This window comes from Aspergillus nidulans, chromosome VII (genome assembly GCF_000011425.1).
Source record: "Aspergillus nidulans FGSC A4 chromosome VII".
NCBI lineage: Eukaryota > Fungi > Ascomycota > Eurotiomycetes > Eurotiales > Aspergillaceae > Aspergillus > Aspergillus nidulans.
Window position 1 is genome coordinate 241,185 of NC_066263.1, and position 13,362 is coordinate 254,546.

Consider the following 13,362-nt stretch of genomic DNA (forward strand, 5'->3'; position numbering starts at 1 on the left):
GATTCTGCAATCTTCCCATACAAGCCTATACATGGCGCGCGGAATATGGGGTTCCAGGTCATAGAGCTAATAATCAGGTGCCTCTTCCCCAGCGACCCCTTTCTTAACGAATGCTCTGCATCTTTATCGGACTTGCTGACATATGATTCGACCCCCCCCCCCCACCCCCCCGGTCTAGATTCTCGAAAACAGGGCTAGCGCAGTCCCGCAGTAGGCGCAATATATCCTCTTCCTCATCCAAATATCCAGATATACACAAAAAAGGATGTAACACGAAATATTTATCTTAGGTTTGAGCTTTACTCCACAACAGATAATTCTTTACTAGAGAGAATTGTTGTCGTGCCACTTGACTTTTGAGACTTATAGTAAAATTCCCGCTTAATGGTCAAGATAGCTGAAGAGCGTTATGTGATCCCCAGCCTTGATCGCCATTCAATCCCGATAGCTCATACTGAGAAACTCATTGGCAGCATCGGGTCAGTCGCAAAATAGGTCATACCCAGCCCAACGCAGCAGATACAATTCGTAGGCGATATGCCTCATTGCGCCCCCTAAAATAAAACAAAGAGCGGTAAAAGCCCAGCCACTCGAAAGAATCATCTGCGCCCAATTACGGAGAGACGATTTCACTTGCCTCTAGATGTGCCATCACTCGACTCAAGGGAGAGGTATTGACAGGTGAGACCTAACTCAAAAGAGGATACACTTGTTTATTGCGGAGTGATAGAATACCCTTACAGCAGCAGGAATAGACCTCTGTCACTTGGTTTGTCGTGTCTCATAATACTTGACTTTTAAAGCCCCAAGCCTACTGACGCCTGGGCAGGCTAACTGACTGCTCGGTAGTTCCTAACAGCGCTTAATCAGGAGTAGTAGATCATAAAAAAGAAACTTACCTAAAGTATTTTCTGTAGCTGTTAGCCGGGAGCAGCAGATCTTGACGCTTCAGCCCTTCCGTTGAATAACGGCCCTTGGCAGTACAATACTGCAATAAACCCAACAAAAATATGTCTGCCTGGAAAGCTCGCCCGCATCACAATAGGGCTGAAAACAAGCTAGTGAGATTGGTGACGGGCCCTGGCCATTCCAGGGTTCTCAGGTGTCGAACCGTCTCCACTAAATATGGACCCTCAACTCTGGGCGTACGTCAAGGCCGCCATCCCCGGGACATTTGCATCTTATATTTAAAACGGCTGGTCGTCGATTTCTACCACTGTACAGATCAAACAAAAAATAGAAGGCACAGAATGGACCAGACGTACAACCCCACGCCTTCGGCACCCGTTATCCGCCTCATGGTCCTCGAGACCGACAAGCCTCATCCAGACACACACTCCGAGCGCGGCACCTTCGGCAAGATCGTTCACGAGCATTTTGCTACCGCCGGGCGCGCCCACAAGCCACCGGTAGGAGTCGAGACAGATCAGGTCTTCGTTGTATCTGAGCAAGGCGGCCGGATTCCAAGTCTGGAAGAGTTTGACAGCTTCGACGGGCTGCTCATCACTGGAAGCCTGTACGACGCTCACGGTGATGACGAGTGGATCCTGCAGCTGCTGGAACTTCTCAAAACCCTCTGGATCAAACGAGCAGATTTTCGCTTTCTGGGCGTCTGCTTTGGTCACCAGCTCCTTGCCCGTTTGTTGGGAGGTTCGATTGGGCCGGCGCCGTCTCAGGACTGGGAGCTCGGGCACTGTCGCATCGCGCTCACGCCTGTTGGGCAGCGTCTCTTCCGCACGCGTGGGGACGATAACCATGTCTACTTGCACCAGATGCACCAGGATCAAGTAAAGATTGCGCCAACCGCGGCGTCCGCAGGACCAGACATGTTGCCGCAGGATACAGAGATTGCAGTCTGGGGCCACACTGACCATACGCCTGTTCAGGGGCTCTATATCCCAAACCGCCTATTCACCACACAGGCGCATCTCGCATTTGACGAGGATATGGTCAAGCGGCAGATCCAGATTCGGGTGGAGAAGGGCGCAATCTCTGATCTCGAACACGCGGATCGGGCTGCTGAGACGGCTGATCTGGAGCATGATGGGGTTGAGGTTGCAAAGGCTATACTCAGGTTATTCATGGATGATGAGGAGGGACAGTGAAGGGATGTGTATGTGAAAGTGCTAGAGAAAGGGCAGGCAAAATTTTTGATACTCTTTTACAACAATATATCAAATCATATCACAATAATACAACTCATTCCTGATAGTTTACCAGCGCCACCAACAGTGCATCATCAGTTGAAGAGCAAGGATAAATCCCGCAGTACTATTATAAACCTAACCTATGCAAAAGCTTCGCTTTTTACTAGCATTCAAGCAAGATTTCTCTTAACCAATACGAACAAATAACCACAATTACCACTCATTTCCAGACATCATACGGCGAACACTTACTGTTGTATTCCCTATAGCATGAAACAGTATTATACATGATAGAATCCCGCCCCCTTCAGACCTTACCAAATTCATCAATGCGCCCAATCCTAGAAATCTGAATCTCAAGCCGGAACCCATATCTTAACCTTTTCCGTGCCTGTCATGACAAGCATCTATGTCAGGATAGCTGTATATGTCTTTTTTCAAAGGCATACATGAAAGTGGACTGCGGAGAATGAGCATATTCCTACTCATCCAGCTGAAACCCCTCCTAATAAATGATTATATCCTTATCAATCGCCATAACCTGTTTTACTTTCGCGTGGCAATTGATCTTGCTACAAGACAAGCGTATGCCCTTTTCTGCAGAAACAGCAGTGCTCACAAGTACCTGCCCGATGGGGGGAGGGAAACCATCGAACGCATTTGCGCAAAGAATTGTTCACCACATTGTTCAGGAAGCTGGAAGAAGCGACATGTAGCCATAGCCCAGAAAGCTGAAGATTCCATGACAGCCCCCTTGCTCACGGATTACCTCACTCCACAATCCTAGGCTCTGACCCCGCGAGCCTGGACAGGTCCATGGCAGGAGCATCCTAAAGACGTGCAAGGAGCCTTTAACACTCCACCATAAACTTTTGACATTTCGATTCGTTGTTATTACATGGCCTGTTGCTCCCTGCTCAAAGATTACCCGAGCATGTCACGGCAGAGTCGGCAGCAAACACCACTTGGGCAAGGGAGGATTCAGGAAACTTTCCTCCTTGGACCAGCATCTAGAGGACTTTGGAACCTGCGATGATAGCGTATAAACCATTGATATCCAGCAGTCAAGGGGTTGGCTTTTCTTATACAAGGATAGGGTATAGTTAGTGATTGGTGGTGGCGTTAGTCGCACTGAATGTACGATACTTCGTAGATGTGCCGGGCCAGCGTCCAACAGCATATACTCAATTCTCTTCAGTATATATGGTTGGCAGATCTATGATAGCCAAATTACAACTAAGCTCTCTGTAATCTTTAGTAGCCGAAAAGTCGAACCACTCACGGAGAAGGATTTAATTGCGAATAATATCCAGCCAGATAACCATATCTATACATCCGGGCTTAGAACCACCCCGTGTCGTCAGTGTGGCTGAATCTATGTCTTTTAATTTGTTTGCCCCTGTGCGCTTCCTCTGTTTTACTACTACCGGTTGGAATAAAATGAACATGAACCAATTGGTATCGTTAATATTGAACATGAGCTCAACTTGCATACAACATAACCGTGAAAAACTGACTATCGCTTCCCAGCTGCTCTTCTAAATTCCTCCAAGTCTGCATCCGTCCAGGTCTCTTCAAGGCCCTCGCCGTTCTTGAGCGATGGAGGGCTAAACCGCGCAGATTTGTTGAATTGTGTGTCTGGCTGCCCTTCAGCGGAGGCTCTGTTGTAATCGCGCTCACCCACGTTCTTATGGCGAACCGCTGGACCACGCTCAACCTCATCCAGGTGTGCTCTTCTGTCAAGCGCGTACCCGTCTTTCTGAGACTCGAATGTGTCCCAAGCGGGGCTAAATAGTTGCGGTTAGTCAAAGGAGTACGCAAGCTGGAAGTAGTGCATACAAGCCGTATGAGCCTTCTTTCGCCTCCTCTGGCGGGTTGTTGGTGGACATGGCAAGTGTTTTGGAGTCAGGTCTTGATCGATTATCTAGGATCTCTAGGTGAGCCGTACTTGGGGCCCGGTCAGATACTGGGTGCGTGGGGCTCTATTAAGCATTCCTGAGTGGCAACAGTAGGTGTTGACGTCAGCGGAATGCAAAAAAGCATGGTTTCTAAGAGACCCATTCCACATAATACTTGGACAGTAATACGGGCAGGAAGAATATAGTTCTAGAATATATCCAGTATTGTTTAGCTTCTTATTGTCAATAACGGCGGAGTACACTACCTACTTGTACTAATCCCGCGCATTCGGATATCTTGGGTTCATCCTGTAAGGCCATCATCCGGCGAACCTAGGTGTGTCGCATCAAGAAGGGGAGATAGTCATATAGTACAAGATGTCTATAATTATATCATATGAAAGAAGAAGTCAAAGGCTATCCTCGATTGTCATCCCGTCCAAGCTCCGGCATATTCGGATTAATGGTCTGGTTCCCAGTTGTACCTCCTTCGACCTGCTCATCCAAGTATGAACCAAATGCAGGGTTTGCGTCCATTGCAGCATCTGCCTCGGCCGCCAAGTCGCCCTCGTCCTCCTCCAGATTAGGCCCTTGATATCTTGAGCCCTGTTCTGCCCGCGTTATCATGGCAGTATCCGGGACAAATGTATTGTACCAGCCTCCATCATTCTGGAAAGCCGCGTTGGCCTCGTCGAAGCTGAAACAATGGAAATATGGATTCGTCAGTCAGTCTGAGCCAGTACTTGTGGTTGGGTGGTTTTATTGCTAAGCGATCACATACAAACGTTTATCGGCACTCAGGGAACCGGGAGATTCTGTACTAGTAACTGGATTTCGGTTTGACATTTCTTTTGTAAGTATGATTCGATAGCTGTTGCTTTACGGTATCTGCTCTGAAGGCAGACGACTGAGTTCATTTATTATTAGATTGACTGACGCAAAAAATACGTAACCGGGAAGACCGTCGAGACTGGTTTGCATAGTTTAGTAGTGTAGTTTGGCGGCTAGCGGGTGACTTTACTGGGTCTATCTGCACTTATATGAAGCAGCTTATCTGTTTTCTTGAATATGTTCCTGACCCTAGGAGATAACAAAAGCAACTACTTGCCATATATACTGTAAGTATATACCGTAGGTTCCAACAGCGGAGTATTTGTTACTTGCAAGTTACATTATGCAAGCCCCACTCTATAGCAAATCTTAGAGAGTGTACGGCAACAGAGTCAGATGATAATAGTAATAAAATAGTAATAATAACTCACCAGCTAAGCGGCGAGAAGTAGGGTATTTTACTATAAAGAAAATCCGCTTCGCTCAACAGCTATTGTCAACTGCGAGGTCTTTGGCCGATTTAACCCTTCATATTCCAAGCCCCCTCGTCGAGATGATAAGGTATTGGATGGTGTCATGGTTTCTAACAGCAAGGCAGCTGCTTTGATATTTATATCAAGTATCAATTGTAATCGGAATAACCTCATGAACAACCCTCCAAACACCAGTTACGGGGTCAATTAGATTCCGGGAGTACTGCAGGAACGGCTGATTAGGACTCAAATTCCACTTTGCGACGTCTTCCTCATTTGTCCCAGGAGGAATCCCGTTTCGCGGAAGAAAGATCCCGTATGGTTTTATCCGTGCTTCTTCGGGTATTTTCAGGTTGGCTGGGGTCGGAGGTGGACTTGAAGAGCTCGATACTGATCTGCTAGTGCTGTTTATTGAGACCCTACCGCTGTTACATGGGCTGCCGAGGCAAATCACTGAAGGACTCTGAGAGAGTGTTTTCGGGGCGGTGGTAGCGGCAACCGCGGCCATGCCTATATCCATTTCGATAGACACAGCCATAGACTTAGCAAACGCCTCCTCAACATCCACAACTGCCTGCGCAAAATTAACGCCAAAAGTCCTCGCATAAAAGCCCTGCACTTGCGGCGCCCGCTTTAGCAGTGTTATTGCTTCGCGTCTCGTCAAGGGCTCTGCACATCTCAGAACAGCAAACCAGAGCGGAAACCCGACTCCAATGTCGAATGTGAAGGGTGGCTGAGTCCCGTCTGGGCGGTTTGATGCGTCGAGTGCGATGCGCGACTGCTCGACTATTGTTTGAAAATTTGGCAGACAGGTATCTGTTGTAGTCTTGAAGCGGGAGACGCAAGTGGATGTTATAATGTAGAGCATTTCGTGGTGGGTGTAAAGGAGGGCGATTGTTTTGGTTTGCTGGGGTGATAACGGCGTTTCTCGATGACGTAGAGAAGTGGTTAGGGCAGTAAATGCTCCATGCCAAGTCCGCAATCTCGACAATATTGCCATCTGCTGCGAGATCATATGGTCGGGGACATTGTACTCATTTGTGGTATCGTGGTGCTTTTCGCACGCTTCCTGGAATAACTGTGTCTCAGCCATGAGAACAAATATTGCCTCGCGGGCGGCCTTGAGCGAGGGAAAGATGAAACCTGGCATCAAGAGCCGGTCTGTACCTCGCAACAAAACATTGACTGCTGCCTTGGACTCGGAATTGGCTAGTACGCTAAGACGCGCAAAGATCGGAACGATCGTCTCCTCCAACAATGAACCCTTGGTTGCTGGAACGACACCGCTGGCTATTTGTTCGCGAAGCGCCAGAGCTAGGTGCGTTCCCTGGGAATATAGCCTGAGTGCCTCCTGCGTGCCACCCTGCAGTGCCTCGATGCAGATAAACAAGACACAACTAATCAAGCCCACGAAGACGTCTGCACCGCCGCGCTCGATCTGCTGCCGAACAGCAGAGACAGAACGCGAGTACCACCCTAACGCATCTCGGTACTTGTGAACAGGGTTGGAGGGCTTATAGCTCTCGAATAACGAGCTAATAGAGATAATGGCGTCCCAGACGGCTGGCTCGCTATGGCATATACGGGGGACAATAGTACTCCAGAATTCGACGTCCAGGCCGCCAAGGATCGGTGCGGCATGTTGGGAGTAGTATGCAAATGCGCGGCGCTCTCGCCATGCTCTCGTTGAAGTTGGTGATGGAGATCGTGCCAACGTGGTCTCGATGGCGCTAGTGGTTGCGGACGATGCAGACGAGAATGTCCCGTATGTTGTGCCCGCGTACTCACAGTGCCGGCCTGTGCTGGTGCAGCGGAGGCAAAACGGTTTCTCTTCTCCGCATTTGACTCGTCGGGCTCTGATACAGTCAGTTTTTCACCTTCTTGGTTTTTGATGTAAGACGCACTTGCAGGTTTTGCACCCCCGCCTGGACTTCAGCGGCCCGTACCCGACGGGGCTTCTCGCGCTCGCGGGGGCTTTGATCGTCATGCCGATCGATGTTTTGTGAGTGGCATTCCAGGCTCTGACAATAACGGAGCTGAAGACATATAATTGCGGCTTGACGGTGGCTGATGAAGAGTTCAAGCTGGTGTATGATTCAGGACGCTGATCGGATCGGTGAAGCTTAGCTTGTTTTGCCATCCTCAGGCACCAATTTTCTCGAATTCTGCTATTGTGGCAGGGCAGGGTCACTAACTGGCAACCGTCAGACTCCTACTCACTTGTCCTGCGCATCAATTCTATTCGACTAAGACGGCTTATTGAGACCTCGATCCGCCATGGCCCGAGGACTTCGTCTCACACACCGAGTAAGCTAGGGCGCAGAATTTGCAGGGATAGCTCGCCTGCATACCGGTGATGCGCAACCAGTACATCCATCATTGACTTTATTCACTTAGAGCTATAATGTATCAGGACTCAGCAGTCTTGGGATGATGTTATTCGCGACGGTTACGCTGCTTGCGGACGAGGCGATGTATTAGCGTCCTTCTGAAGCGAATGTAGAATCTACGTATCAATGGACTGCAAAGGTCTGCCATTCCCTTGCATTATCTGCGAATATAGTAAGGACCCAGTAGAGCTGATGCAAGCACTATTTCCCCATATACACTCAGTTTAAGAATTGAAGAAGTCATTAGAGGAACGTGGCTTTGAAGTTTATCCCGTCAGAGAATCATGGTACTTCAGGATGACACAATAGCATAACGCATATTAAATGGTACAAAAAGGAATAGACGCTAAGCTACAGTGGCAGGCGCTGAGGTCCACGCATCCGCTAGTCAAAAAAAAAAAAAAAAAAAGGACATTCTTAGCTGATCTCGTTTCATTTGACTGCGCTCATTTGGTACGTAGATGCAATGCAGCATGTATAAAGGGAGTACACTCCGTAGACGCTCAGACAAGCGAACATGATTATCAATACTGTTATGTGTAACAGCCGTGACCCATCTAATCTCTATAACACCCGCTACATTAGGGGCAGGTCAAGAATCCACATCCTGCTGCGAAAGACTAATCATTAATGGTACATCTCAACCAGCCAGCGGTCTTTTGTCGGTGTTGCTGGTTACTGTACCTTGTTGGCCGCTAGGTACGTCTGAGATCTGGGCAACCTTCGCCATCCACCGGATACTCAGAGTCACATTGTTTGCGTTCATGCTTGCCTCAAGGTCCTGAGAGTCTAAGGTTGATAGTGTATACATGTGGGCTTTGCCCAATCACTAGGGCTATTGATCTACGACTGCGGGAACTCGCTTGCTTGGGGGAATTCCATCCGTCTTCCTATTTGATCCTAGCCATGGCAGTTATTTATCACGGCTTTAAATGCTCTTTGACTTTTCCAATGTTTTTACTTTTAGACCTAATTTATTTTTATTTCTTTTTTCTCATTTTTCAATCTTTTTTCACTTAATTGTATTTTTGATTCAACTTTATCGCGGCAGGAACACAAGGTTAGCCCTCCATCTGGCTCGAATTGACGTGGGATTGGTATCGACCTCTACCAGGAAGGGCGACAGTTCAGCTCAACGACCGTCTCGGCTGCATCGTGGTCTTCAGCACCGTAGTGCGGCCGTCCGTGATCGGTGTCAACCTCACAATGCAAAGCCCAGAGCCTCAACCGTGCCATTTGCCGAGCGTCACTATCAAGCCGGCACCTTCTACTAGCCCGGCCCCGATCCAGTTTGGAGAATTTCCGGCTCATTCCGATGCTCGGACGGGTTTGAGTAAGATGCACGATGGGGGGACCTACTCCAATCGCCCCGAGCCCTTGGCGCCGACCTTAGGGCTTGGCGTTGACTCACAGATCCAGGCGGCGACGCTGTGCTCAGTCTCGAGCACTTTCCTTTGTCTCAGCCCTGGACGATCATGCAGCCACAGTCAAATTTTGAAAACGACCGTCTCAGCGGTTGGCCAACTTGGGAAGCTCGATGATAGCTGCGGCATGTACCTGAGCCGCGAAGACGGCAGGATGGTGGCCGGTGTGTGGCATAAGGAATCCCCTAGTCCTTTCCCGAACATGGCCCAATCCGTATTGGCCAGATCTCAGCCACGGCGTACTTGGCCCGCAGCCACCGTTCTCACTGGCTTGAAGGAAAGTCTTTTTGACGTAGGCCGGGGACATGACTGGGTCCCGCGGGGGTTGGCGCCTGCCCCAGCTTCTGGTAACGTTAGTATCCTGCGGCTATAGCCAACTCAAGAGGTCAGCACGGCACACCATCCGTCATTCGCGAAGGATCCATTGACAGGATGTCTTACTTGATATGGAGGGACAAATACTTTTGCTCCTGCGCCCGACCAAGCCGTGTAACCAACCAAGGCAGAAGGCGTAACAAGCCTCCCAAAAGGAACTCATGCCCCGGCTCGTCTGGATAAATGCAACAGCGATATCTGTTAGCTCGCTCCTCTGGTGGGCCGCCAAGGGCAGTTCTTGACCTCTCGGCCTCAAGCGTTTTTGTTAACGATTATTACTCAGAGTAGGTCTCAACTCCAGTGGCAGAGAGGCCGCCAAGGGAACGTGGCCCCCATCCCCGCTAGGCCTCCCCCGGTCTCTTGGCCTCCCCCAGGTTGTGCTCTGCCTCGGATTGCCTTTTCTGTCCTTCCGGGAGCTTTAATCTTGAGCTATATATGCGCCTGGTCGCCAAATTTCTGTGAAGTCTTCCTCAAGCTCTTTCTCAATGTTGACCGTCGTTTGAACGTCAAGCGTCGCCATGTTCGGAAAGAAGTACTTCGGCTTTAGGGGCAGGTCCCTCAACCTGGCCATCAGCTCGCTGGGCAGTCTTGATTTCCTGTCGGTCTTTGTATGCCTTCCTATGTGACTCTGGCTAATGGCGACAGGCTTTTCGGTTATGACCAAGGCGTCACAGGCGGTCTCCTCGAGCTGCCATCCTTCTACAAGTACTTCCCGGAAATCACTGCAGACATGTGCCCGGAAGACGAAAACCTCAGCTCCTGCAGGTCGCAGCGTAGCACCAACCAGGGCATCGCTGTCGCCGCATACAACCTCGGCTGCTTTCTCGGAGCTATCTTGACCGTGTTCATCGGTAACGCAATCGGCCGTCGCAGGACCATTTTCTGCGGCTGCGTGACTATGACTACTGGCGCTATCCTGCAATGCACTGCTTACAGCCTCCCTCATTGGATCGTTGGACGAATCGTGACTGGAATCGGTAACGGCATGAACACCAGTACGGTTCCAACCTGGCAGTCAGAGTCTGCGAAAGCGCACGATCGTGGTAAACTGGTGATGATCGAGGGTATGTTGATCACCGGCGGAATTTGTCTCAGCTACTGGATCAACTATGGTACGTCGATTTCCTTCCTGGTCTGTTTTGTACTGGCGCGCAGTAATCACTGACGCTCCCTTGCAGGTTTCGCCTTCCTTCCCGACCACGAGGTCTCATGGCGCTTCCCAATCGCCTTTCAGATTATTTTCGCCGTTACTATCTTCATATCAATTATGAACCTCCCCGAGTCCCCTCGTTGGCTGGTTATGAAAGGTCGGGACGACGAAGCGGTTGAGATTCTTGAACTCCTGAACGAGAAGCCGCGCGACGACCCTTACATCCAGAACGAACTGCTGTCAATCAAGGAAACTGTGATGGAAATGAACAAGGGATCATTCCGCAGCCTGTTCAAGATGAGCGAGTACCGTGAATTCCACCGTGTCGCGCTCGCCTACGTCAATCAGATGTTCCAGCAGATTTCCGGCATCAACCTCATCACTTACTATGTGAGCACATGTTCTGCCTTGAAACGCGTTCATTGCTGATATGTCTAGGCTCCCAATATCTACACGGACATTGGTCTCGGTGGCGGTAACACCGCGAAGCTCATGGCCGCCGCCAACGGCACCGAGTACCTCCTCGCCGCGTTCATTCCCATTTTCATTATCGAGAAAGTCGGCCGTCGCCCGTTGATGCTCTTTGGCGTACGTTCCCTCCCTATTCACTTCTTTGCTAGAATCTGACAAAGCCAGGCTGCTGGAATGTCTATCTCCATGGCCATTCTCGCGGGTACACACTACCGCCGCGAAACCTACGACGACACCAAGGCCGGTGTGGCCCAGGCAGTCTTCCTCTTTGTTTTCAACACCTTCTTCGCCATCGGTTGGCTCGGCATGACCTGGCTGTATCCCGCCGAGATCGTCCCGCTCCGTATCCGTGCGCCTACCAATGCGCTGTCGACTTCGGCGAACTGGATCTTCAACTTCATGGTGGTCATGATCACCCCTGTTGCCTTTGAGAACATCAAACATAACACGTACACAATCTTTGCGGTCATGTGAGCTTCCCTTTTCTTCAGTTCAGCTGGCTCTTGTACCAGGGCACGTGCTAATATCATCTTCAGTAATGCTTTTATGTTCCCCGTCGTCTACTTCTGCTTCCCCGAAACCCGTTACCGTTCGCTCGAAGAGATGGACGCAATCTTCAAAAAGTCGGACGGAATCTGGAGCGCTGTGCAGCATTCTATCAAGGAGCCGTACCGCTATGATAAACACGGTCAGCTTAAGCCTGAGTACCTCGAGGAGGCGATCAGGCGAGAAAGTGTGCGTCATGTGGAGGGCAAGTTCGAGAGTGAGGACAGCACCAATGAGAGTCAGGAGGCGAAGGGGACGGAGACGAGACTGGAGTAAATCATTCCGAGCAATGGGGAGTGCCGAGATAACCGGGGGTGATTGACGATGGTAGGATTTATACCCGTCGTGTGAGGTTTTGTTCAGCCTACACGATATCGATTTGTTTACGCTTTGGTGGATTAGATGGATGGTCCTATAATGTATTATGCTGTTGATAACTGCAGCAAAGCTCTAGAGGGGTTTATTCCAATGATTAGATGCCTAGCTCGTATGAGCTTTCAGTTGATCTCTGCACCTGCACTCAACCAAGTATCCTCTCTCATATTCACTAGCAATGGCATCTCAGTATGTTTACTGCATATCATCCCCCGTTTAAGAGAACAAGTCCCGCAGCATCACAGCTTCCCTGCGCCTGACAGCCGGTGACACGCATTAAATCTCCAAGCCACGAGGACGTGGTCCTGTTGATCCTAGCGGCTCTCTTGTCAATCACATCTCATCCACAGTGTAAATGTGGCTCAAGTACATAGCCATCGCCATCTTCAGAATACACAATGTTACAATCACAAGCCCAGGCGCAGAACTGGCTTTCAGACCGCACAAGATCTAACCTGACGTCACTTTCAGATGCCCTGCCGAGAATAGATTACAATCTCGGCCCAGTGTGCCCCGAGCTCTGAGCTTTGATCCCTCGGCATTATGTGCGGCGCACGGCGCACGGATGTTTATTTTTGACATCTTTTTATTTATTACTAGCCGGCCTCTTCATCTAACAAATTCATTTACATAATTTATTCCGCAGATCGGCGGCGCAGGTAAGCACTTTGGGGGCCGATGTGGCTTTCATGGCCTGGCCTTGCTGTATTTAAGAGCTGCATGTCTACAACTGGCCTGTGACGGCGCCGCCAATGGAAAGGGAATCGAACAGTTTCAGTCGCACAATATTCTGCCTTCGATGCGGCAGATACCGGCGCGAATCAGGAGCCAGACAGATTGGGCTGCGGAAAAGTCCGGGGTTCTGTTCGGGGGCCCCATGGCACCATGCACTCGTTCCTAGGCAATGACATCCCACGATCTCAACCCGTCACTCTGGTACCGAGCCCATTCCTCCTCCATCAATCCCAAACGTTACGTTCATGGACGACTCTTGAGACTCTCTCGGGAAATTAACCGCGTAAGACAAGGGATTACATGTGACCAACCCGGTTCTCTTTTTGACTGTTGAGGACTCGATCCTCCGTAATAAGCCTCTAATGAGGAAACAGAATGGCCGCCCATGCACACCATCCTTAAGAGCATACGCCTACAGAAACTCTCATATCAGTCTGATTGGTTACTACTAAGGTTACCCCGAGCCACGGCAGGATCACACCCATGTCTGTGGCTGGCTCGGGTTTCCTTTTACAGCGAACCCGCTGAGACATCCTGGTCGCCAAGA

General features: G+C 49.9%; 4 protein-coding genes across 4 annotated transcripts, besides 1 other annotated feature; 2 read left to right on the forward strand and 2 right to left on the reverse strand.

Moving 5' to 3' along the window:
* Nucleotides 1–13,362: part of a sequence feature (contig 1.167 728..41972(-1)) that runs on past the window's edge.
* Nucleotides 1,244–2,195, forward strand: ANIA_08975 (type 1 glutamine amidotransferase). Its single transcript, XM_677152.2, has one exon. The coding sequence runs from the start codon at nt 1,251–1,253 to the stop codon at nt 2,103–2,105; it is 855 nt and encodes a 284-aa protein (XP_682244.1). The 5' UTR covers nt 1,244–1,250; the 3' UTR covers nt 2,106–2,195.
* On the reverse strand, nt 3,598–4,891 carry ANIA_08974 (uncharacterized protein; the record flags this gene model as incomplete). The annotated part of the gene is made up of 4 exons (XM_677151.2): nt 3,598–3,934; nt 3,987–4,113; nt 4,531–4,742; nt 4,827–4,891. 4 exons carry the CDS (start codon nt 4,889–4,891, stop codon nt 3,664–3,666), a joined length of 675 nt encoding a protein of 224 aa, XP_682243.1. The 3' UTR covers nt 3,598–3,663.
* Nucleotides 5,492–7,489, reverse strand: ANIA_08973 (uncharacterized protein; the record flags this gene model as incomplete). Its single annotated transcript, XM_677150.1, has 2 exons — nt 5,492–7,205; nt 7,254–7,489. 2 exons carry the CDS (start codon nt 7,487–7,489, stop codon nt 5,492–5,494), a joined length of 1,950 nt encoding a protein of 649 aa, XP_682242.1.
* On the forward strand, nt 8,946–11,981 carry ANIA_08972 (sugar porter family MFS transporter; the record flags this gene model as incomplete). Its single annotated transcript, XM_677149.1, has 7 exons — nt 8,946–9,515; nt 9,731–9,822; nt 10,184–10,650; nt 10,717–11,078; nt 11,127–11,276; nt 11,325–11,629; nt 11,696–11,981. 7 exons carry the CDS (start codon nt 8,946–8,948, stop codon nt 11,979–11,981), a joined length of 2,232 nt encoding a protein of 743 aa, XP_682241.1.

Coding starts and splice junctions, on each gene's coding strand:
- ANIA_08975 (XM_677152.2), top strand. CDS start 1,251: ATGGACCAGACGTACAACCCCACGCCTTCGGCACCCGTTATCCGCCTC.